We start from the raw sequence: 24,432 nt of genomic DNA on the forward strand, positions 1-24,432 counted from the left end.
GTTGATTAAGTTTCCTTTTACTGGCTAGTAATATCCATTTTATCCAGCAGAGGGCACTGTAATATTTATTATTGGGCTGGTGCTTTCTGCTTTAAAGACAAAGCTGAAGACACTGCACCTATTTTATTTAGGGGTTTTATCTGCTACAGATATTTGCTGTGTTTGAGTTTCATAAACTATTTCTTTACATTTTTTCCAGGAAAAGAAAAATACCAAAAATCACATGTTATAATTTATGAGATTAGAACACTTTATTGTCGGACATTCAAATACAGATTAGTTTAAAATTTACCACAACAACACACAATAACAAGAGACAGTTTTCATTTATTGAGCGTGAGGAGCAGATGGGTGGGGGTAATGGCTAAAACAATGTCAAAAAAACTTAATCCTTATTCAGTCAACCATGGAAAATTGTTGCATATGAGCCAAACTCACTTTACTGCTTATTCAAATACACACATACAAATAAGCAAGAAAAACAGTTAAAATAATATTTCATAAATTGAATTATGGAAGTCTGTGAAAATATGTGTCATGTTTCTGTCAGATAAACCTGAATTCACAGCAACACCCAGTGTCGGATCACTTTAAGTTTTATTTCATTTCTTTAACTTAGTCACGTCAGTTAAGGCTGAAAAGCAATTCATTTAAAATGCAGTGATATTAAAAATAATACTCCTGCTTATATTTTCCCTGATGCTTTTATCCATGTTTTTATGATGCTTTGAATTATAAGAGCCTTCAGATGTGTGAAAAGTGAAAATGTGTATTAAGAAGAAAATGTAAAAGCAAACATGCACATGATAATCATGTTTTTTGTTTCTTTTTTTTTGTGGCACGGGCTGTTATATTGGAGTAATAGAAGTGCTATTCAGACAATGTCTGATCTATTATTTCATCTACTAAATGTAGCACCATCTGCAAATCTAAAAATGTAGGTCTAAATTTTATACACGTGCAAACGTTCAGCCACAGTTTGATGCTCAAGCTCTTCTACCTTATTGAGTTACCTGCTTTTGTTCATTTTATTTGCAAGTGGTGAAGATTGGGATTTGACCAAATAAAAGTGGGATGAAAACAGAAATAACAGCTGGACTGTTTACCAGCAAACACATCCATTAAACAACAAATATCAACAAAGTAGTGAGCTATGTTGAGCTTATAGTAAGAGTGTTCTTTGTTATGAAGGTGACTTTCTTTTTGCCTGCATAAATCACCATGGTAACATATACTTACCGCATAACTTATACCAGGTTCCAGGTTAAGTTCTGAATTTCAGTTTAAATTTGGCGGGAAGCATCACATGATCAATAATACTTTTATTTAAAGAATGTTTCTTGTCTTTTATAGATTCTCTGCTGAAGGTATCTGTATATGCAATCTGTTTAACCTCACTTTACTCACATCACTAAATGAAGCCCAGTTGTGAAATTACAGCAGTGCAAACGGTGTGTCATGTGTAATGCATGTATTCAATTGCAAAAACTGTATAAAAGTTTGGTCTGTTTGCCAAGTCTCTTTAACATTGTTTTAATGCAGCTAATAAAACATAGATTAGAAAATTGAATTGTTGCATTTGTAGATGATTTATGGTCAATAATTTCCAATCAATAACATTTATTTCACTTTCATCTGACTACAAACTAAATGTCTTCTTTATTAGGCTACAGAAGAGTATCAGACCTGAACACACTGAGTAACATTTACTGATTAAATGTATCAAAGTTTCAGAGTTCAAATACAAAGCTGTTAGAAGTTGTGTTAGAAATAAAGAGCAACACCAAGAGCACACAGAGCGGTAAAATAAATATAACTCAAGCTAAAACAAGTCACCTGGATCAGTGACAAAACAGCACATTACTCTTGTATTTTATTTACAGCATATGTGTTGCATTTTACTGTTTATATTATATGCAGCATTTTTTTCTGAATCTTTAGTGTTCTCTGTCACTCATGTTGAAAGATACAGTTGATTCTCATCTGATACATTTTTTGTGGCACATCAAATGGCTCCTTTTGTGTATGTGCCCAGAGCCTGAAGCAGAAAGCCTGAGCTCCCAAAGAAATCTGATACTGATTTCAGGATCTGTCAAGACAGCTAATGCAAAGAAAGCCTCACTATGTGGAACTTGCTTGTGAAGCTAATTTAATATCTTTAATATCTTTGGACTTTGTTTTTTTCAGATTACATCTGTTTTAACTTTAGTCGAGTGAGGTTAATGTATGCCCTTTATACTGTTGACATAAAATACGTTATTTTGTATAAATTTGCTGCATCTTGAGGAAGCATACAAAATTCAGAGACACTGGAATGTTTTAATGATTAAAAAAATGTTGGGGGCAAAGCTTCACAAAGAGTCATCTGTGAATGGAACAGACATACATGTCATTAAATGAACAGAAATGATTTTATATATTATTACTAATGCAATTCACTTTTCAACCTTGTAGGCAGGTGCTGATATCAGTACTGTATATAAATCAACATATAGTTATGCATTTTTTTTAAATCAGGAAAATGTACTAACATCATTCATTTTCAGGATGTTCATTTGTACTTCATGTTAGTTCTCAAATCGTTTATTGTGTTTTTAAACATACTGAATGACTCAAATTTTAAAAATGCATCAGATGAGAATCAAATGTCTCTTTCAACATGACTGACAGAGAACACTACAGATTCAGAAAAAAAATGCTCCATATAAAATTAAACAGTAAAATGCAACACATATCCTGTAAATAAAAAGTAGCAACCCTGTTGAACTTTGATTTGAAAAATATAGAATGGAAGGATTGAAAATGACTGACAAACTCAGTATTGCAAACAGCCATTAATAAAGCTTTCACTGGCAGTCCAGCTCGGGTTGGACAATGAAGGGCCAAATTGTTAACATCTCCTGTGGAGTTCGGCTGTGAACCAGCATCAAGTTCCTGTGGATACAAGGATTGTCTTTATACTTCTTTTCAATGTCAAATGTCTTGAAGCCATTGTGCTTCTCAGGAACAAGACCCAGCTTCTTGAGACACATCCCAGTGTATACATCATCAATGGGAAACAGCACTACTTGCTGAGATACATTGTGTAGGCGTACCGCCAACTCCCCAGAGTACAGATATCCTCCACCGCCAGCATAGGGAGGATAGTTACCCACAAACACACTCTCTGGGATAAAGTATTTAAGTTTTTTGTCTCTGTGTGGCCCAGCATTTATTATAACATCGCCTATGAACAAATCCTTGGACTCACCCTCTGGCAGGCCTTCCAGATAGTTAACAATTCTTAAGGTGTTCACAAAGACGTCGTCATCGCCCTTAAGAACAAACCGAGCTTGAGGACAGTGTTTGGTAAACCACTCCAGAAAGAGGACCTCTTTCAGAGTTAGGTTTAAGAAGCTGTCTCTGTAGTCCCATTGAAGTATGTCTTTGTGAAGCTTTGCCTCATGACTCAGTAACTCCTGCAAGTCTGGGAAGTGGTCTGACGACAAGACGTTGCCTAGCAGGAACACTGTTACCACAGTCTGGTTGGCTAAGACTCCTGCTTGTCCCCAAGTTTCACGAATGGTCTGCCGCCTTTCAAAATGAGAGATCAAAGACTTGACAACCAGCAGTAGGAAAGGTTTTTCACTACAAACATGGGGCTGATTTATTAACATAGGGTATGTCCTACAACGCATGTACAAAAGAAAGTCCTGGAATTGCTTTGGTAGGGAGTTGTAGTCAAAGATTTGCCTGGGCACTCTGTAGTCCGGTTCACACGGGTCCAGAGGTCCAGTGTCATTGAGCCAATCTGGCAGTGTGTTGCGTGACGTGCTGGAGAATACAGAGTTAAAGTTGGGGTTGTAAATGAAATCCAAGCGTTGCTGCTCCTTGTTCCAGAAGGTTTCATTCAGTATGTGTTTACTCCAAAACCTCTTGGATGGGATGTGAACTTTGTGATGGCCACTTCTCTTGTGTCCAAGGTTCCATGACACGCTTATCACGACACAGATGAAGACGTTAAGCATCATCATGTAGCAGAAAGCCTTTATTTTATGGCGACATAGAGCCACGCTGCCTCCCCTCTGCATCTAGACATGAGAAAAGATATTCTGTTTTCAAAAAGATAGAGAGAAAAAAACATCTGCAGTGTCATTGCATTACAGGCAAACTTACAACAAAGCCAGGATACAAAGGAGCACTTGGAAACATGGAGACTATTAAGTTGAGCCTGAAGGCGCGAACAGGAGTAAAACTGAACGAATCTGTGACAGCAGGCCAGTGGCAAGCTTAATTTCCCCTGGTTTTGTTTTAGAACTGTGACTGGCTGCACACAAAGCTCCATTTTCATTCCTAATCCTCGAGGAATGGCCTGCGAACATTTTTCCGCTCATCTTGACAGACAGGAGTCACACATTTTCAATTCAGCAGTGCACATGACACCAATCTGTGTACTGCCTGCTCATAAATAAAATTTACATATGTACCACTTGATGTCACTGTTTCTCTGGTAGTAGTACACCTACAGTATATATTTGGTAGGTTGTGTTTTTCAACTTTTACAAAGCTTATATATGGATATACATGTATTACTCAGACAACTGATCTAACAGTCAATGTTTATGGTTATGCGTGAGTTTTTAATACGAGACTCGAGTAGTAAATAAACCTGCATGCATCTGTGTACGCTCATCACACTGGGAAAACACAAACAAAGAAAAAAGCAAAACACCCAACGCACAGTCTGTTAAAGTTCATTTGAAGTCAAACCTGATTTACAGCTTACAGCTAATAATGAGGGTGCAACCTGTCGGGTATGTTCACGTGTGAGCTTAATTATTCACAAACTCCTTTAAGTAAGATAAACTTATTTGATGAATATGGTGAAAATCCAGATCGATCTTACTAATTTGATTGATAATGATGTTATTACTTTAATACTGGTAAAAATAAATAAATTGCAAGCTATTGGAACAATTTGAAAATAGTCCTTTTTCCTGGTGTTTAGGCTTAAAATGCTGTTTTGTAGCTGGTCCGGTCTATAAAGATGCAAAAACTCATTATTCTTTCCTGAACATTCCTCCTCACTAATCTCTTGTAGAGGTGTGGAGCATTGGGCCCCTTCTAACCTTTTTGCTCTTCCCACTTTCATTGTGCAATATTTAGTGCTGCAACAGTACCTATTTTATTTATGTATTATTTAAATACAAGCTTCTCAACCAATAGGCAAAGAGCAAAATGAAAGCATTCCTCATTTCACTAATTATAGACTGCAATCAATATGCTCCTATCTTCAGATCATTTTAATAAAATATACAAAAGGCTTTTATTTGAAAATAAATAAATAAACGTTAAACTGGACAAGATAAGAGACTCTTTAAAAATTCGAATCATTCATCTTACTGTAATGCTGTTTATTTTGCTAAAATTTTACTTTTAAAAGTATAAGTGACACATCGGTGCTATTTTTACCGGAACATCTGCCTCCATTTCACCCTATTCATAGCATCCTGCTCTGCCGCACCAGTCCTCTGTATGTCCTCTTTCAGTACATCCATGAATGCTCTCTGTGGTCTCTCTCCTTTTCTCCTGCCTTGCAGCTCCATATTTAACGTCCCTTATATCCACTATCACGCCACTGTACGTGTCAAACTTGCCTCTCTAACTTTGTCTCAAATGCCTGGCCTGAGCTGTCCCTCTGATATATTGATTTCTAATATTGTCCTGATCTTTGGATGGCTGACCCTCATCAATCTTCACTTGCTCTACTCCTTACAACTTCCTTGTCAGACCTGTTTCCATCTCAGTCAGGTACTTGTATTCTGTCTTGCTTCTAGTGGCTTCATTTTTCCAGCTCAACCTCTCCAACCTAACCTCTGACAGCTCTCTACTCTCACTACAGATCGCAGTGTAAACATCACAGTCTACGGAGTCTACAATGTCTGACCTCATCTGCTACAAAAATTGTAGCTTGGCAGCATCAGACGGTAGTCGGTAGACGGCTTTAGAACGTCTAGTCTGTCCATCACCATAGCAAACAAAAGGGGAAACCATACGGCTGCTCACTGATCATCAACTCTCTCCTTAACAACTTCCTTTAGTTTCATGGTTTGGTTCTGAAGTTGCTACAGCTCTGCACATCACCCTTTCTAATTTTCTTGATTCAGGAACTCCTCAAATTACTCCTTTCATCTTCTCAGTACACTTGCTTTCCGTGTTAGCACATTTCCATTCCTGTCCTTAATCACTTTAACCTGTCTTGGTACATTCTCATTCATACAGGCGAGGAAATCCATCATCATGAAATGAGTGATGAAACACTTCTCCCACTGAAAACGCTACGTCCAGATGAACAGAATCAACTTTTTGGAACACCCCAACCTGTTGCACATCCTTCCCAACCTGATCTCGCTGTCTAAAGAAAATCAATAGTAGTCCTTTTCTTCTTCATTAGTATTCAGTCTCACATCGAACTCAGTATGAGCCTTCTTCTTTACCACCTCTCCCTTTGCTGTGTGCCTAGCGTCCCAATAACCTTTCCACTTACATAGTTTTCCTGACGATCCCATTTTTTTGTTGCTAAACTCTTCCTTTAAATACTTCCCTGTACTTCATTCCGCTACTAAGTCTGTTTGTGCTCTTTCTTCTGTCCAAAGGATAAATACCTTCTTAGCTGCTAATTCAGCTGTACTTTCCCAGTCATCAGGTAACTTTTCCCTACCACCCAGAGCCTGTTTCAAGTCTTCCCTGAACTCTGCGCAATATTCTTCTTTCTTCAACTTAATCCTTATATCTGTCTTCATTTCAGACTACCATCTGACCCTGCCAAGCTAAATTTTTCCCTGACACCACCTTGCCGTCTCCTGGTTTTGTGTTAAAAACAATTAAATGCAATTATCTTAATTACAGGGAGTGCAGAATTATTAGGCAAATGAGTATTTTGTCCACATCATCCTCTTCATGCATGTTGTCTTACTCCAAGCTGTATAGGCTCGAAAGCCTACTACCAATTAAGCATATTAGGTGATGTGCATCTCTGTAATGAGAAGGGGTGTGGTCTAATGACATCAACACCTTATATCAGGTGTGCATAATTATTAGGCAACGTCCTTTCCTTTGGCAAAATGGGTCAAAAGAAGGACTTGACAGGCTCAGAAAAGTCAAAAATAGTGAGATATCTTGCAGAGGGATGCAGCAGTCTCAAAATTGCAAAGCTTCTGAAGCGTGATCATCGAACAATCGAGCGTTTCATTCAAAATAGTCAACAGGGTCGCAAGAAGCGTGTGGAAAAACCAAGGCGCAAAATAACTGCCCGTGAACTGAGAAAAGTCAAGCGTACAGCTGCCAAGATGCCACTTGCCACCAGTTTGGCCATATTTCAGAGCTGCAACATCACTGGAGTGCCCAAAAGCACAAGGTGTGCAATACTCAGAGACATGGCCAAGGTAAGAAAGGCTGAAAGACGACCACCACTGAACAAGACACACAAGCTGAAACGTCAAGACTGGGCCAAGAAATATCTCAAGACTGGTTTTTCTAAGGTTTTATGGACTGATGAAATGAGAGTGAGTCTTGATGGGCCAGATGGATGGGCCCGTGGCTGGATTGGTAAAGGGCAGAGAGCTCCAGTCCCACTCAGACGCCAGCAAGGTGGAGGTGGAGTACTGGTTTGGGCTGGTATCATCAAAGATGAGCTTGTGGGGCCTTTTCGGGTTGAGGATGGAGTCAAGCTCAACTCCCAGTCCTACTGCCAGTTTCTGGAAGACACCTTCTTCAAGCAGTGGTACAGGAAGAAGTCTGCATCCTTCAAGAAAAACATGATTTTCATGCAGGACAATGCTCCATCACACGCGTCCAAGTACTCCACAGCGTGGCTGGCAAGAAAGGGTATAAAAGAAGAAAAACTAATGACATGGCCTCCTTGTTCACCTGATCTGAACCCCATTGAGAACCTGTGGTCCATCATCAAATGTGAGATTTACAAGGAGGGAAAACAGTACACCTCTCTGAACAGTGTCTGGGAGGCTGTGGTTGCTGCTGCACGCAATGTTGATGGTGAACAGATCAAAACACTGACAGAATCCATGGATGGTAGGCTTTTGAGTGTCCTTGCAAAGAAAGGTGGCTATATTGGTCGCTGATTTGTTTTTCTTTTGTTTTTGAATGTCAGAAATGTATATTTGTGAATGTGGAGATGTTATATTGGTGTCACTGGTAAAAATAAATAATTGAAATAGGTATATATTTGTTTTTTGCTAGGTTGCCTAATAATTATGCACAGTAATAGTCACCTGCACACACAGATATCCCCCTAAAACTAAAAACTACTTCCAAAAACATTCAGCTTTGATATTAATGAGTTTTTTGGGTTCATTGAGAACATGGTTGTTGTTCAATAATAAAATTATTCCTCAAAAATTCAACTTGCCTAATAATTCTGCACTCCCTTTAGAACTTGTGATCTGTTGAGAATGACCATAATGTGCAAATTGTTAAACACATCTGTCCACCTATGTTTTATAGGATCACTGCTCGAGAAAAACAAAAATGCAAAAACAAAAAGAAAACAAAAGTTCACGACACTTTTATTTTAATTCCTACTTTTAGACCGCAGACATTCACTTGAAGAGCGCACAGCTGTCCTTTCATGTCGCATAAGACTGGAAATTTCTGGCAGCTATTTAAATTAGTAACACACATACCTTTCAGATTCGCTCTATCTATAGCTCTGATCATCAGGCTACTACTTCGGCACCTGCACCTTCCTCATCCTGCGGAGGGAACGCGTTTTAGACACCTCGGCGTTCCAGAATCCCCTTTAAAATGTGCGAATCGGACGCTTCGTAAATTATCAGAGATGATCAAACCTCGCAAATATCTCCTTTGTACCATCCTCAACAAGGCTAATACTAGAAGCGTCCGTCCTTCCTGTGTGTTGCGGGTAGTGACTCCTCCCTAATTTCAAGAGCGTGCTCAAGAGGCTGGATAGAGGCTTCGGGCTCAACAGACTATCCGGCAGTTCAGTTAGTACTTAAAATGTTTCAGAGCCGGGAATATGAGAGAAATTTGCATTTGGGAAATGTGGATGGAAACAAAAGTGTATGCAAATCAAAAATCAAACAAGTTTAGGCCGTGCTTACCCTCGACAAAAGATTTGATTCACCACTGGTTGTTGGTTGCTGTTCTGAGCCCAAGTCTGGCAAAACAGACATTATATATATATATATATATATATATATATATATATATATATAGAATTTTATATTTATATATATATATATATAAGATTTTATATATATATATATATATAAATAAAATCTTTGTTTTGGCCATCTCTATCTTTGGTTTAGGGATCCTCGAGACATTTTAGAAAGAATCTTCCAAAATACTTTATACTGTTATAATGTCATGTCAGTCAAAAAACCAGACTATTTCACCTGTTCACATTTATTATCAGGATAATAACCACCTGGTAAAAATCATTCTCCAGGCCACTTCATGTTTTTTCTTTGTTTGTTTTAAACATACTAAGTTGGACTTTTAGTAGTCTTACTAGCCTTTCTCCAAACTATGGATTGTCTAGAGATGGTTGCTGTGAAAATGTGAATGCTAGCTTTTTGGTGTTACTGCAGTTAAAAACACAATAATTACATCTGAAGATTAAGGACTGATGCAAGATGAAGAATCAAGTTAAGACTTCTTTTATGCTGTCTCAGATCCATCCTACAGAACTACATGAGGTGCAGCAGCAACAGTAGTATAATGTCAAGAACACTGTTTAGGACTAAATGAAAGGTCAAAAGACATCAGAGAAGTATAATGATTTAATGTTACATGTATTAACCATCTTTGAAGATGTAAGGTCTCCAGGTTTACATTTAAATATGTATAAAACTATATTAAGTACTGTACCAAAGGTTGAATTGCAGCATGACGTTGTTATTTTAAACACACCAAATGAAACGAACAGTCTTTTCTCCTTATCCCTGCATTAAGATTTGTATTATTGTATTACAGTTTTGATGTGCCACTGGAAATCAAGCACTGACATTCTGAAGGTTTTTTTCCTCTTGAGAGTTAATGAAACACCAAGAATGTATGGGGCTGAAGTTTATTACCACTGCCTTAAAGTAACCTAAACTTCTTTTATTTGCTTGAGGAAAAAAAAAAATTGTGCAGTGCTTATCTGTGTAACAGACTTCCCCCTTTACCTTTGGACTGTTCTGTGCTTATCTAACATCATATGATAAGAGTCTGATTACTATCCGTGTGTGTGTATATATATATATATATATATATATATATATATATATATATATATATATATATATATATATATATATATATATATATTAGTCTTTGTTCTTCAAGCTTGGGTCCTCTACCAGAGGCCTGGGAGCTCAGGGGTCACTGCACCTAGTGCTCCGATTACCACGGGGACCACTGTTATCTTCACCTTCCATATCTTCTCTGAGACCCTGGTACTTCTCCAGCTTCTCATGTTCCTTCTTCCTGATGTTGCTGTCGTTCGGTATCGCTACATCCATCACTACGGCCGTCTTCCTTTGCTTGTCTACCACTACTATGTCCAGTTGGTTACCCACCACCATTTATGTCCGTCTGTACCTGGAAGTCCCACAGATGTTCCTGTACACTATGCCGCCCACTAGATTATGGTGTTCCATGTATACCCTGCCTGCTAGCATCTTGCACCCTGCTGTTATGTGCTGGATTGTCTCACGTGCATCTTTACACAGCCTGCACCTGGGGTCTTGCCTGGTGTGATAGACCCCAGCCTCTATTGATCTTGTGCTCAGAGCTTGTTCTTGTGCTGCCATGATTAGTGCCTCTGTGCCGTCTTTCAGTCCAGCTTTGTCCGGTCACTGGTAGGATACACCCCATGTAATTTATTTTACATGAATTAAAAATCTACTTTAGTCATTTTAACTGAAGATGTCACGATTAGCATTAGTTATGATTTTTTAGTTAATTACTGTTTGGGAAATATGTTCCTTGCTACCAGATACAGTTAGCATGTTCATACAAACAACTGAATGTAATAATACCCTAATTTGATACCTGAATCTGGCTAATGAAATTTGCACATTTCTGATTTAGTTTTGTCAGGCTGTAGACAGTTGAAAGAGTTTCCAATTATTACTTCACATGTAGTTTAAACACAGTTTTATCCAACACTATGGCCATGAAGGTGATGCTGAAGGAGATAGAGATTAAAAAAAATATTAATAGTAAAAAACAAACAAAAAAAACAACTTAATCTTTCTGTCCCTTTTAATAATAATAAAAAAACAATTACACGTGGGATACTTCTTATTTAGTTTTACAATATCTACAATTATATTGTAATACATTGCTTTTGTTCACTTTAGTTTCATCGCATTTCTTATTTCTCATAATCCCAGAATCCCAAAGCTTTGCAAACTATATTGCAAAAAGAGGAATAGTTCTTCTTTAATGACCACTTATTCTCAGAGGACGACCACAAGTATTATCTACTAGAATTGATAGTGGTGTGTATATCTGTACACGTACACACCACTTTCATTTCTGATAAATCTGTGAGCAAGTGGAAAAACTTTGCCTCAACACAGCACTCTTAGTCACAGTTATCTTTCTGTCTCTGCTGTTTGAGATAAACTTTCAGGAAGTACTTTCAGGTACTGTGAACAATTCTGTCGATGCTCTCCTGGATGTCAGCCATCTTCTTCAACACTTGATTGACTTTGGTTTCATCAAACTCCAGACACACAAACTCTGAGTCCTGAGAAAGACAAAAGAACAGAGGTGTTAGAGGCCAGTGAACGGATTGAACATAATGGGTCAGCAACTAACGATATTTCCAAAAAGAATTTAAATATTATTTTCCAAAACAATGATTCAGTCTACTTCTTAATCAATAAATAATTACTGAAGGAAGCAATATAATATTCCCTGCGCATCATTCAGTGATTGCGGATAAAAATAGAAAAACTTTGGTTTAATTCCTAGTGTGAAGCTGAAGAAAAACAGGGGATTCTGCAGTGATGATGGGCATCCTATCATTAGGCCTTTTCTGGGATTCAAGACTTGAAAGACACCTTAGCAATTCATTTCACCAGTTACCAGTCTCCTCCACCTTCTTCCTCAGCCTTTGAGCTTTTATTAGCTACATTTAAATTGACTTGAATGGGGCAATAATACTGCTGAACAGTAGTTCAGTGGCATTGTGCACATTGAGAGTATGTGCTGCTCTGGTCTGCCGATCTGCTTTCTCTGAGCTAAGGAACCTGCAGAAAAAAATACACCAAAAAGAATAGACTCCTCAGTGTCAGCAGCTGCTCAGTGGTACAGCACATTAAGTCATCTTAAACTATGTTTCATTCTGTATCCAAAATATATGAAAAACAGTCATGCAGGCTTTGGCATTTACACCATGGTTGACTGAGCCACTTCCTGTCAGGTCATTATGCATTCTAAATCAGACAGCAAGTCATAGGAAATGACACCAGCATCAACTCTACACATTAATATCAGCTTTGTATGGTGCTAAAGCAATTATTTGACTGCAGTCTGTACATCCATGAGGACATATAGCATACCTAGTTTGGTTCCAAATGTGACAAGAACTAGAACTACAAGGGTACTTCATGATAAAACAGTAATAGTTCTTGCAGGTAGAAGAATCATAGCTGCACGTAAAAATGCAGCTGCATGTATATACTGCATTATATACATGCAGTATATAATGTATATGTTGCAGAAACTCAGAGGACCAGAAATCCTGGTAGTCTGGACATTGCTGATTACACACACACACACACACACACACACACACACACACACACACACACACACGGTCATGTGGGCTCATAGCAACGTAAATGTGATTTCCTATGACTTTTACTGACAAATGGATTTCTTCACAAAGCAACAACAGCTTAAATCAATCAGAGGCAAAAAATCAAGGCCATAGACATGATCCAACTTTTAAATTCTTTACAGTCTCTTTATGTAGAGGTAGAAGTGCCTGTGGCAGTATAGATTTGGGGATTTTTTTTTCTATTATTACAATATTGAATTGTTTAAAAAGCAAATATCCAACAGTGATCCAAAATTTAAAGAAGGCAATGCTCCTTCTCCTAAATCTGAATATACATTTGAATACACTACAAAGGTAAGCTAATATTACCACTTTTACAGAACTTTTTTTCAGCTCTAAAACTGTTCAGGGCACAGAGTAAATTTAAACCTCTCATGGGACTGAGGCTCACTAAAGTACGGCCACACTGAAACCTGCTCTTTCAGCTGTAGTTAATTAGACAGAATGACACCACCATGAGGTTAGTTCCATAATGGCCTCTCCGTTTCACCCCAAAGGTTACAGAACCAGTTATGGAATGGATATCAGTCAAATCATAAATGGGTACTTAGAGTTGATGTTGCATAACAGTAAATGACAAAGCTATTGCTGTCAAACTCTACTGGACAGAGTATAGTTACGTCCCACCCATATCGAAAGGCCAAAACAATTCATGACTCTCCCCTGGCTTTATGATGTGTAAATGCGCTTACATGTCCATTTGAACTGCTAGCAATAAACTCATAAATGTGTGGAGTGCTGCAGTAAAGAAGCGGTGCGGTGGTTAGTACCATACCCCACAACAAGAAGTTCCTGGGTTTGAATCCAGTCTAGAGTCTTTCTGTGTGGCGTCTGAGACTCAGTATACCTATATTTATATCTCTAATGATTTCAGGCTACTAAAGGCATCTTAATAGTGTTTCAGTCCTTTGTAACATATTATAGCCCTCACTTTTCCCCTTGAGCTAATGTAATTTTCAAAATATGATCATTTGTGCTCCAGCTCTGCTTTGAGAAAATACTGTCAAACATCCACAAACTCAAATCCTGAAGCATAATTAATCGGCATATATAAAATTTTTGGTCTTTCTAATGTGATTGTATGTCTTGATGCATGAAACCAGCCCACTAGGGATACATCTTTCACCATCTTACAATGCTGTGATTGCAGCCAATCTCCAACTCTCTGTAAATGGTACTCATGGCCATTGATCAGTGGGCTTTGATCAGTGGTCATGAGAATTTGCACAATTACGATGAAGGAACTGTCCTTCCGGGCTGGTTTCAGTCATTATGCAAATGTACTGTTTATAAGGTTGGGGAAACCTGCAGTCAGCTGAGACTGAAGAAGTCACCTGGATGAGTGACGAAACGTTTCTCCCACTGAAAACGCTACGTCCAGATGAACAGAATAAACTTTTGGAGATAATGGGATTGTACTATTAGAAAAGTCATTTAGGATACTTTATAGTTTTAATTATGGTGGCACATTTATTTTTAACAAAAATGAAAACAGGCGAACGTAAATTAGCACCTCACTACATCCTTGGAAGCTAAGAATGATAGTTTGCGTCAAAGAAAAAAAAAAAGAAACTGGAACTATAGCTTACTTGTCCTGTTCTGCCGAGCTCGAGCTCCACCAGGGCGACTGGGCCGCTGTGAGCTGTTCCCCGTCTGCTGGCTGCAGCCTGGAGATCCACTCTCCAGGAAAGGCCCCTGAGGCTGGGCTCCCAGCGGCTATGAGCCACCAAACTTTCCTTAACTCGAACTCGTTGGCTCTTCCAGAAACGAGAGAGTGCAGCGGCCTGTTCAGCGCTCAAGCCACCACCACCTTGTTTCTTGGTCTTAGCTGTGAGGAAGGCCTCCAGCTGGGCATGGTCCATGTCTGCTGTGGCGATGGACTGAGAGATGCAGAAAAGAGGACGATGAAATTCAACAAACCTGGAGCTCTAATGTCTTGTAATCATATCGCTACAGCAGTGTCGTGTGGTGACTTTTATGAAAAGGCAAGCAGTTTACTTTAATACTTATATAATACTACTAATATTGATAAATACTTTGCTTCATTTTAAGACTTTTTAAGGACCGGTTTATTTTTTATTATGACTTGATATAAAATTAGAACTTAAAGAGTGTGTACTTTCTTTTTACCTTTACTGTTTCCAAAACAAGAAGTATTTTCCCCATGACATTTATTTGGAAGCCTCATGTAACCAAAGTGGGTGCATTTTAACTGGACAGTGTATTCGGTCTTTCTATACATTCAGACAGTCTGTACTTTTGACATTTGTATTTTCCCTGTTTGGGCAAATCTGCCCCGAAAAATACCTTTCACAGGCACTTCATTTGTTTCCAAAAAAAACCCCAACTCCTCCACAACAAAAAAAAAATATATATATATATTTTGGGCATTGTAGGTACTGAGTAGGATATTCATGTTAGTGCTGCCCCCTATTGACAAAAGAGAAGAACCAGTGGAAAAATTACAAACCAGTAAATGGTTTGTCACCCTTACCTTAAACATTACAAAAATAATAATACATTTTAAATGTTTTAAATTCTTTCAAATTTAAGACAGTCCAGTCAGGATTTAGCTATTTTATCTGAAAACAATGTGTTAAGCTGTTATTTAATGGAATATTTCTGCCTAGCATGGAGTAAAAACATTAAATGTATTTAAAGACACTAGTCAAACAAAAATCCATTGATAAAAACATAGAAGGAAAAGGAGGAAAAGAAAAAAGAAAGAGTGACATAATAACATTTAAAGTTATAAGTAGTAAGTCTGTTTAAACAGCATTTTTATGAGATTTTTTGAGATATTTTATCACGGCTGTTACAGTGGCTTGCAAACTTGAATTTTTCCACATTTTGTCACATTACAGCCACAAACATGAATCAATTTTATTGGAATTCCACAGGAAAGACCAACACAAAGTGGTGCACACTTGAGAAGTGGAACGAAAATCATACATGATTCCAAACATTGTTTACAAATAAATAACTGCAAAGTGGGGTGTGTGTAATTATTCAGCCCCCTGAGTCAATACTTTGTAGAACCACCTTTTGCTGCAATTACAGCTGCCAGTCTTTTAGGGTCTGTCTCTACCAGCTTTACACATCTACAGACTGTTCTCTAGGTTCTGTCTGTCAGTATAACAAGAAGTCGGCCATCTTGGATACAACTTTTGTTTTTTCAATAGGAAGAGGGCCATGTGACACATTTAACTTATTGGTAATGTCACAAGAAAAACAATGGTGTGCTTGGTTTCAACGTAACTTTATTCTTTGAGTTATTTACAAGTTTCTCTTTGTTCACAGCCATTGACATGTTGAAGAGGTTAACGCGTGAGGAGCAGATTGAAATTGTGTTGATATCTGGTGAAAGCAGTAACCGAGTCATTGCAGCAGATTTCAATGCAAGACACTCTACGAGACCACCCATCTCCCACGCTACAGTTAGCAAACTGCTTGCTAACTTTCGTGAAACTGGTTCAGTGTTGGATTTGCCTAAATGTGGATGCAAGAAAAATGTCACTAATGAAGTAACATCAGTGGCTGTCCCAGCTTCATTCAGCAAGAGCCCACAGCGTAGCACTCGCCGCATGTCACTGGAGAGTGGCATTAGTTGAACATCCCTTCGGCGGATATTAGCTACTCACAAATGGCACCCTTACAAACTCCAGCTACTGCAGCATCTTAGCGAGGATGACCCAGATCGGCGCACAGAATTTGCAGAATGGGCAAAACACAAATTGGAACAGGACCCTCAGTTCACGCAGAAGATTTTGTTCAGTGATGAGGCAAACTTTTATGTGAATGGTGAAGTTAACAAACAAAACACCGCTATTGGTCTGACACTAACCCACATTGGATGGATCCCTCCAAGACTGTTGGAACAACAAAAGTGATGGTTTCAAGTTACGTTGAAACCAAGCACACCATTGTTTTTCTTGTGACATTACCAATAGGTTTGATGTGTCACATGACCCTCTTCCTATTGAAAAAACAAAAGTTGTATCCAAGATGGCCGACTTCTAAATGTCCACCATGGTCACTACCCATCTTGAGGAGTTTGCCCCCTCACATATACTAATGTGTCACATTAGTATATATTGCGCTTTTACTAGTCCCTAAGGACCCCAAAGCGCTTTACATATCCAAATTGGAAATTATTCTTTTATGATTATTCTTTTTCACCCATTCACGCACACATTCACACACTAAGGAGCTGACATCCCCTACCCCCAACATAGGTTAGCCTTATGTTGCCTTGTACATAAAAGAATAATTTCCAATTTCTTCCTGGCAATGAGGCAAGCAACCCATTTGACTCAATCATTGCTTCACTTGTACTGGAAGCAACCCAAGGCCAAAGTACTGAAATAGCAGAAACTACAGAAAGCTGACTTTAAATGCTGGGAGTCCAAACATGGCGACACTCATCCATAAAAAGAAAGACAGTTCATTTGACAGATGTGTTCATGAAGACTTCTTCGTTCGGCCGCTCTTTTAAGAGAGAAACATTCGGACAATGTTCTGAGTTGCGTTTTAACAGATATTCTCACGGTGCCTCTCATTAATGTGTGTTTGTTTGCGTGTTGTGCATTTCTGCATGGGCACAAGCATGCACTATCACGCAGACGCAACCCTTTCTCCTAAACTGAAGTGAATATTAGTGAAAAGAGCAGAATTGCTTGGTCTCGACTGCCACTTCAGCATCAGGATCATCAGTAGTGCAGGGTGCCGTGTTGCATTACCTTTAAAAGGCCTTTCATTTTGTCGTGCAAAGCTGTGAACTCGTCTGGCGACATCTCGGGGTAGAGCTCGCTTTTCAGCAGCTCCTCTGTGATCTCGCTGTTGTTGTAATATACTTTCTGTGCGATTCCATTTAACAAGCTGCTCAGAGACTTCATCGCGTCTACTTCCGCCATGTTTGCTCTTGTGGTCACATGAATTGCAGTACAACACGGCATTGTGGGACTTGTAGTTGCAGATTCCGACGGCAGCGCTTGACATGTATCGTTTCATCCAAGCCTCCTAAAGCGAACATCAGAAACTTTGCTAGACAAATTGTGAAAAATCATTTGCAGTTACAAGGCCAATTTACCAGATAAAATGAAGCAATTGATTTATGTTAAAACAAGCAACATGCTGAGTTTTATCAGATGTTTTGACAGTGCGCATTAGTGTGGATTTGAAAAGATTTCTACATTTGTGTGTGCATAAGCACAAATAGGAGTATTATGCACATATGAACATAGTCGTGCACATATGAGCCCATGTTCACTGAGAAGGGAAAAAGGTGAAACAGGCATGCTTATGTAATATATACCAAACTAAAGTTAAACTAGTAACTACAGACAATATGTCTAAAAGAAAGGAACAAAGACTGGAGAAGAATTTCAGAAAGCAACAAGGAGCTAGAAAGGGTGTCAGCAAAAGAAGGGACAAATCTACAGTTGGTTAGAAAAGAAGATAAGAGCTCTTTACAGAGAGACTGTCAAGAGAGACCAAAAGAGAAGAAAAAAAGAGAAAATATAGACATTTTTTAAATGGCCTGAAATATCCCATGTTTTTTAAAATGTGTTATTTATTTAAATCTTTAATGCATTTTAAAAGCAATGCTGCAGAATTATTAAATCAAGAGCATTTAGACATTGATTCAATTCATTTGAATCACATTGCAGTCTGACTATCCATTTTTACTGATTAGCTGGCCTATTTCACCTGAACAATGTCCATCTAAAAAAAGAAATAAAAAGTGAAACAGTAATGTCAGTACAAACTGTAGTGACTGAGGAGTAATATTTTGATAAAATAGCTTTAACAGAAAACATGTATAAAATGGCTAAATGTTATATGCAATGCACTATCCTGTTCATTGAACACATAACTTTAAATGTCATGAGTAATAGTTCAGAGAATTTGGTTTCAGGATATACAGAAAGTGCAGTCCTTTATTTATCAAAGCAAGTCTAATAGTACCATAACACAGGAGTTTCCAAATGATTGACACAGAGACCAGAATGCATGCCAAGCCAAGCTTTAATCAGGAAGAGCAGAACATTAAAGTTTTGATAATGTTTAATCTTTGACTAAATGAAATAGTAGTCAAATCTCTTTAAAGTCCCTGTTTTGTGACTCCAATTCATGATTCAAGACAAAAGTTTCAAGTTGATTGCTCCTACCACAGATCTGTAAGAATGTTTCACAAAAGCTCATTAAATCAGTAAAAGGTTGTAAAATTCTTAAAGTGGACATATTCTTTAAATTTCTAGTGTCATGTTTCTTTTTATTATTTTCAAATGTATTTTATTCTTTTTTTAAACCAACATTTTCTGGCAGCTCCTTGAAGGTTTAAACAGCAGGTCACATGGGACATGATCATATTAACTCACTGACAAGTTCGAAAGCAAGTTATTTTGTTTATAAAGGCCAAAAAATGAGAGTTATGCTAGCATAAAAAACAACAACTAAATCTATGAAAAGGAAAAATAATGCAGTTTCTCAGAGGATCTTCCTAGCTTCACTGGGTTACTTGTCAGAGTTTAAGGCTATGACAGACCTGTTTTACCTTAACCATGCCATCCCCCATTTCCCTCTACGTTTACCACCTCTTCTACTCTTGTTGCGTCCGTTGCGTTTGCTTCCTCTTCTGCCTTTGCCCTCTTTTCTGCCTTGCTTGCTTCCATTTCTACGTCTACCTCCTCGTCCAAGCTTGCTTCCTTTTCTACCTGGGCCTCTTCGTCTAATCTTGCTGCCTTTTTGACGTCGGCCTCCTCGTCCAAGCTTGCTTCCTTTTCTACCTGGGCCTCTTCGTCTAATCTTGCTGCCTTTTTGACGTCGGCCTCCTCCTCTAAGCTTTCTTTCTTTTCTACTTGGGACTATTCGTCTAATCTTGCTGCCTTTTTGACGTCGGCGTCTTCGTCTAAGCTTGCTTCCTTTTCTACCTGGGCCTCTTCGTCCAAGCTTGCTTCCTTTTCTACCTGGGCCTCTTGGTCCAAGCTTGCTTCCTTTTCTACCTGGGCCTCTTCGTCCAAACTTGCTTCGTTTTTTACATCGACCTCCTCCTCTAAGCTTGCTGCCTCCCCTGCGTTTGAAGCTTCCTCTTTGATTTCCTTTGCACTTGCTCATTTGACCCTCTTTTCCCCTACCTGAGCCTGGAGGTATCCCACTGTCTATGTCAGTGCCTATGTCAGTCCCTATACCAGTGCCTATACCCGTGCCTATGTCATTGCCTATGTCATTGCCTAGACCAGTGTCAAGGCCTGGTTTAGGTGTTTCTACATCTGTACCTTGTTCTTGACTTGACAGGGCTGGGTTTGCAACACATGTGGGTGTAACATCTCCCCCCGAGGAGCATCTTGTGCACTGAAAAGCATCATCTCCAGGTGCATAACAACGATATATGTTGTTAAGCCCAAGTTTGGTAATCTCAAGATTCTTAAATGATTGAGTCAGCTGAGATGTGTCTGAAGCAGGAACATCAGCTACATTAGAAAAAACAAACGCATAATCGCTCCAGTTATTAGTGATATCACTAATGTTCAAAGTGATACCTTCGTCATTTGAAATTGGAGAGTTTTCAGAGTAGATGACGAGAACGTTACCCTCACTACTGTTTATGAATGGTTGTATGTTATGAAGAACATGTGATAGTGCCTGTGACTGTGTCGCTGCCACCACCCTGGTGCCTTTGTACACTTGGTCCTGTGAAATGGCTCCTGTCACGCTGTCTGCTGGGTCATCCTGAAGGACTTCTTGGAGACTGCTTGGATCTTGATTCTGTGGGATGTTCAAAGCCATGCTGAAGGAATCACCTAGTTCATACCTGCCAAAAATATAATATAATAAGTATAAACTGCACACTAAATTTGGACTACCAGTGATGATCTGGGCTTTGTCAGTGAGTTGTAAAAGTATATTTTGCATTGAGTGTCTCGAGGGTACCAGGGAAAAAGAAAAAAAAAAGAGCCGTAAATGCCTCACACAGATGATTAAAATGTATTTTATGGGACACTAATGGGACACTAGACATAACAAGCAATCCTCTGCATCAAATTCTTTTTTTTTCTCTTTTTTTTAAAGTTCCATATTAAAAAACAAGTTCATTTTATGGTACATTTTATTCTAACGAATAACAAAAGACCCTGAGCAACCTCGGAGTCCAATTATTGATCTACTATATATAACCTGAGGCATAGCTGGACTGGCCATCGGCCCACCGGGCATTTGCCCGGTGGGCCGATGGTGATTTTTAGTTTTCTTTACGTTGTCAGCTGCCTCTTCTTCTCTCATTCTCTCCCCCCTCCCTCTCCTGTTGCTACTTCAATCATGAAACTGATCAATGATCAGCTGATCGGCTTTTCTCTCTTGTTTGTTTATCGCCCAGTTTGCGCCAGAAAGAGGAAACCAGTGGATGTCGTGCTAAACAACAGCAGCACGTTTAAGCTTGATCAGCTGTTGTTAGAATTTATTTAATATTAATTTCTAGTATCAGCTGATGTTTGCTGGAGCCACAGCTGTAAAGCTGCTGGTCATGATGTCGGTTTGGTTATCTGGTGAGATGGAAACATGAAGATGAAACCAGGAGATGTCCTTACTGAATCATCAGAGCTGAACAGGTGATGGAGAAACAGGTTTACCTTTTAGGTGACATGAATGAGTTGAAGGGAAGTTATGAACTGTTTCTGAGAGACAAATAACACCAGGATCCTTTTCTATGTAGCTGACAGCTGGTAACTGTGCAGGGGCGGATCTAGCAAAGTGTTGCCAGGGGGCCAGGAAGGGCATTAACAGGGAGAGGGGGGCACAAAGAAATACTTTTCTTTCTTACTCTCATTTAAAATGTCTCGCTTTTAAAAAATAATAATCTGAATCTTAAAACCAAAGTTTTTATCTGATATAAAATGTATAGAAATCATACATATACCAACAAGACAGCGTACTGTTACAACGGCGTTTGTTTTCATTCAAAGGCTTCATGGCTTTACCTATAATACCTGGTGGGCCGGTGTCTAGTCAAAATGCCCGGGATGATTTTTTTGTCTCAGTCCAGCCCTGGCCTCAGGTCAATCAGGTCTCACACTCACAATCCAAAACTCATAAACAGCTTCTTCCAAAGGATAGTTCGTACTGTTAACAATCCACCCCTGCCCACCCAGATCACCAGTCTGAGTAACCCTCATCACTCAGGCCACTCACACGGACTGTATTCAGACCAAATCTTACTTTGCACTACTTACAAGCACTTTGCAATTATTTTATTCTCCAAAGTTATTTTTGTATATATGTCTCTTGTTTGCTATTTATTCCTGCTGTCTAATAATTAGATGTTATTCCTGCACACTTGACATGGAGCACCCATAATTTTGTTGTACGTGTACATTGTATTCTATATATACTATTACTATAGATTTTCATTAACAATTACTTACTACTATTACTATTAATAATAATAATAGTGATATCATTATTAAACTAAAACATACTATTGCAAATTAATAAATAATAATAATAATAATAATCTTTTATTAGGATTTAAAGCTCATTATAATCACTTTAAACAACAGAAAAACTGCAGTGTAAAATAAAGTCACATACTTTATTTCATGTATAGTTGTAATACAAAGGCTGAAGTCATAGAGAGATGTCTTGCCTTCAGGTGACTCAACAGATCGATAATAGCACAAGCAGATTAGAAGAGCAGTGATTAGATATAATATCACACATAAAAACCCCAAAACCCCACTTTTGTCAACTCACTTGTTCTTGACAGCTGCTACAATGTTCGTGAGCCAGTCCTGGTTTACAGCAGCCAAAATGTTTGGAGGAGACAGGAAGAAGGCTGGCACCATCACCAGCCAGCACAGGCCAGCCATCTAATCAGATCAGATTTAACAACACAGTGGTTTTCACAAACAAAACTGTTGTGTCTTAACCAATAAACCATAACAATCATAACAATTAAACCAAGTAAATGTTTTAAGCAAACAACACAAACATTTAACATGATATCGAGCTGCCTCACTTACCTTCACATGTGTTGCCAGCTACTTCTGGTTATAATCCCCTGTTGAAATAACACAAATAAACCTTTTTATGTAGATCAATAGTTAGTTTATAAATTAATTCATCAGTTTACAGAACAATCAGTTTGCAATACTTGACAGTTTTTTATGCAGAAATGCAAAGCATACAACCTTTCAACTTTTCATTGATGGTGTTTATCACATTTTTATTCCGGTTTTGCACTTTCTTTGAAATTTTGTTTCATAAAAATATTAATCAAGGAAATTACCAACAGGTGACAAAAACAGACAATGACAAAAAGTAGTTGAACAGCTTGATTTTTACCAGCAAAAATTAAAAAAATCTAAAAGCAAAAAACTTTATTGCTTTACCTTTTTTGGAAAAAGAGACGATGTCAATACCTCCTGGTTAATTTCAAGTGTGTAAAAGGGAGATGCTAAAAACGTAGACACAGTACCGGGGAAGTTTTGGTTTTTTATAGAGAACAAAGTGACCACCCCCTGGTAGGCACACCATAACCATATTTGAACATGTCTGTAGAAAACTATGAAATCAGTATGTGATAATAGATAGAAAAAAAATTGCTTTTTTATTTGTCATCTTCATTTTGGAGGAGAAAAAAATAACAGAAAGAGAGAAATTCAACTAAAGAGGAAGAAAACATTTAGGTTTTTGACCACATCATGATTAAGATGTTTTTGCAGAGATGCAGAGAACAATGCACAGAAAACAGAGATAAAGATAATAGCTAAACTAAAAGCTGGAAAAGAAGCTATGGACATGCGAGGTGTTATTGCAGTTACAGTGCATAATTTTTTGAAGAAATGTTAATTTCGTTTTCTCTGTTTGCTGCTGGAATCATGTTTATATATTTCCACTGTAAGGACTCATCACTAGGAAGAGTGATGAAATGTTTCTCCCACTAAAAACATGTTGTCCACATGAACAGAATCAGCTTTTTGGGATTTCACAGATTACTTTAAATTTCTAAAGTAATTTGCAGACATTTTTAAACAATTTAAGTTGAGGAAGAGAAAATGTTTTGCTCTGGGAGTTCAAACAGAAAATAATTCAACAGAAATGATGACAGCATAACAGATATAAATTAAGAAATCCTTCTCTACCTCTTGTGCATACTACAAAATTGCGACCTGTTTGCATCGTTGCTCTCAAAACACTTATTAGACTTCTTGGTCATAATATGCCATAAAAGCAGAATACACTGATTAACACAAGGATAAGACCTACAATAAACAACATCCAATAACCCACAGTGACTAGAATTCTGCTGTATGTAGACTCATTTTCATAACTCTGACAGTCTGTGCATTGCCTCAGTTGTTTCTGAAACCTTGGGTCTCCTCTGTTTTAGTAAAAGCAGCTATTGTTCATGGTTTTTTTTCTGTCAAGTTTTGCTCATGATGGGAGCAACAAAAAGAATTCAGTGCAGAATTATAAGTGAGTCTTATCAAACAACATGTTTCTGCTTTTCATCACGTGAGGGGAAACAAAATAAATATAGGCTTATGGTGTTGATGCTGAGCTGTAGCACACAAAGA

General features: G+C 38.2%; 3 protein-coding genes across 4 annotated transcripts; all 3 read right to left on the reverse strand.

Annotated features, from left to right (window-relative positions):
- Positions 1–2,703: 2,703 nt before the first annotated feature.
- On the reverse strand, positions 2,704–8,908 carry LOC113023371 (N-acetyllactosaminide beta-1,3-N-acetylglucosaminyltransferase 2-like). The gene is made up of 2 exons (XM_026169378.1): positions 8,682–8,908; positions 2,704–4,070 (listed from the first exon to the last, which is right to left on the reverse strand). The coding sequence occupies exon 2, from the start codon at positions 4,068–4,070 to the stop codon at positions 2,847–2,849; it is 1,224 nt and encodes a 407-aa protein (XP_026025163.1). The 5' UTR covers positions 8,682–8,908; the 3' UTR covers positions 2,704–2,846.
- A 2,349-nt stretch (positions 8,909–11,257) lies between these two features.
- Positions 11,258–17,813, reverse strand: commd1 (copper metabolism (Murr1) domain containing 1). The gene is made up of 3 exons (XM_026169379.1): positions 17,599–17,813; positions 14,449–14,739; positions 11,258–11,761 (listed from the first exon to the last, which is right to left on the reverse strand). Exons 1-3 carry the CDS (start codon positions 17,770–17,772, stop codon positions 11,654–11,656), a joined length of 573 nt encoding a protein of 190 aa, XP_026025164.1. The 5' UTR covers positions 17,773–17,813; the 3' UTR covers positions 11,258–11,653.
- A 1,062-nt stretch (positions 17,814–18,875) lies between these two features.
- Positions 18,876–23,311, reverse strand: LOC113023373 (hyphally regulated cell wall protein 1). 2 transcript variants are annotated; one of them, XM_026169381.1, is made up of 5 exons: positions 23,245–23,311; positions 22,876–22,913; positions 22,607–22,722; positions 19,618–20,672; positions 18,876–19,545 (listed from the first exon to the last, which is right to left on the reverse strand). In XM_026169381.1, the coding sequence occupies exons 3-5, from the start codon at positions 22,720–22,722 to the stop codon at positions 19,412–19,414; spliced, it is 1,305 nt and encodes a 434-aa protein (XP_026025166.1). In that variant the 5' UTR covers positions 22,876–22,913; positions 23,245–23,311; the 3' UTR covers positions 18,876–19,411. The 2 variants fall into 2 exon arrangements, with proteins under 2 accessions (XP_026025166.1, XP_026025165.1); XM_026169380.1 differs by having other exon boundaries at positions 18,876–20,672.
- Between the last annotated feature and the right edge of the window lie 1,121 nt (positions 23,312–24,432).

This window comes from Astatotilapia calliptera, chromosome 6 (assembly GCF_900246225.1).
Source record: "Astatotilapia calliptera chromosome 6, fAstCal1.2, whole genome shotgun sequence".
Classification (NCBI taxonomy): domain Eukaryota; kingdom Metazoa; phylum Chordata; class Actinopteri; order Cichliformes; family Cichlidae; genus Astatotilapia; species Astatotilapia calliptera.

Bases quoted from the DNA above. Each gene is read 5' to 3' on its own strand.
- LOC113023371 (XM_026169378.1), bottom strand. From the start codon at position 4,070: ATGCAGAGGGGAGGCAGCGTGGCTCTATGTCGCCATAAAATAAAGGCT.
- commd1 (XM_026169379.1), bottom strand. From the start codon at position 17,772: ATGGCGGAAGTAGACGCGATGAAGTCTCTGAGCAGCTTGTTAAATGGA. The intron at 14,740-17,598 runs GTAATGCAACAC...TGCATCTCTCAG, and splicing joins AAATGAAAGGCCTTTTAAAG to TCCATCGCCACAGCAGACAT. The intron at 11,762-14,448 runs GTAAGCTATAGT...TGTCTTTCTCAG, and splicing joins AGCTCGGCAGAACAGGACAA to GACTCAGAGTTTGTGTGTCT.
- LOC113023373 (XM_026169380.1), bottom strand. From the start codon at position 22,722: ATGGCTGGCCTGTGCTGGCTGGTGATGGTGCCAGCCTTCTTCCTGTCT. The intron at 20,673-22,606 runs GTGAGTTGACAA...TATTTTTGGCAG, and splicing joins GTAGCAGCTGTCAAGAACAA to GTATGAACTAGGTGATTCCT.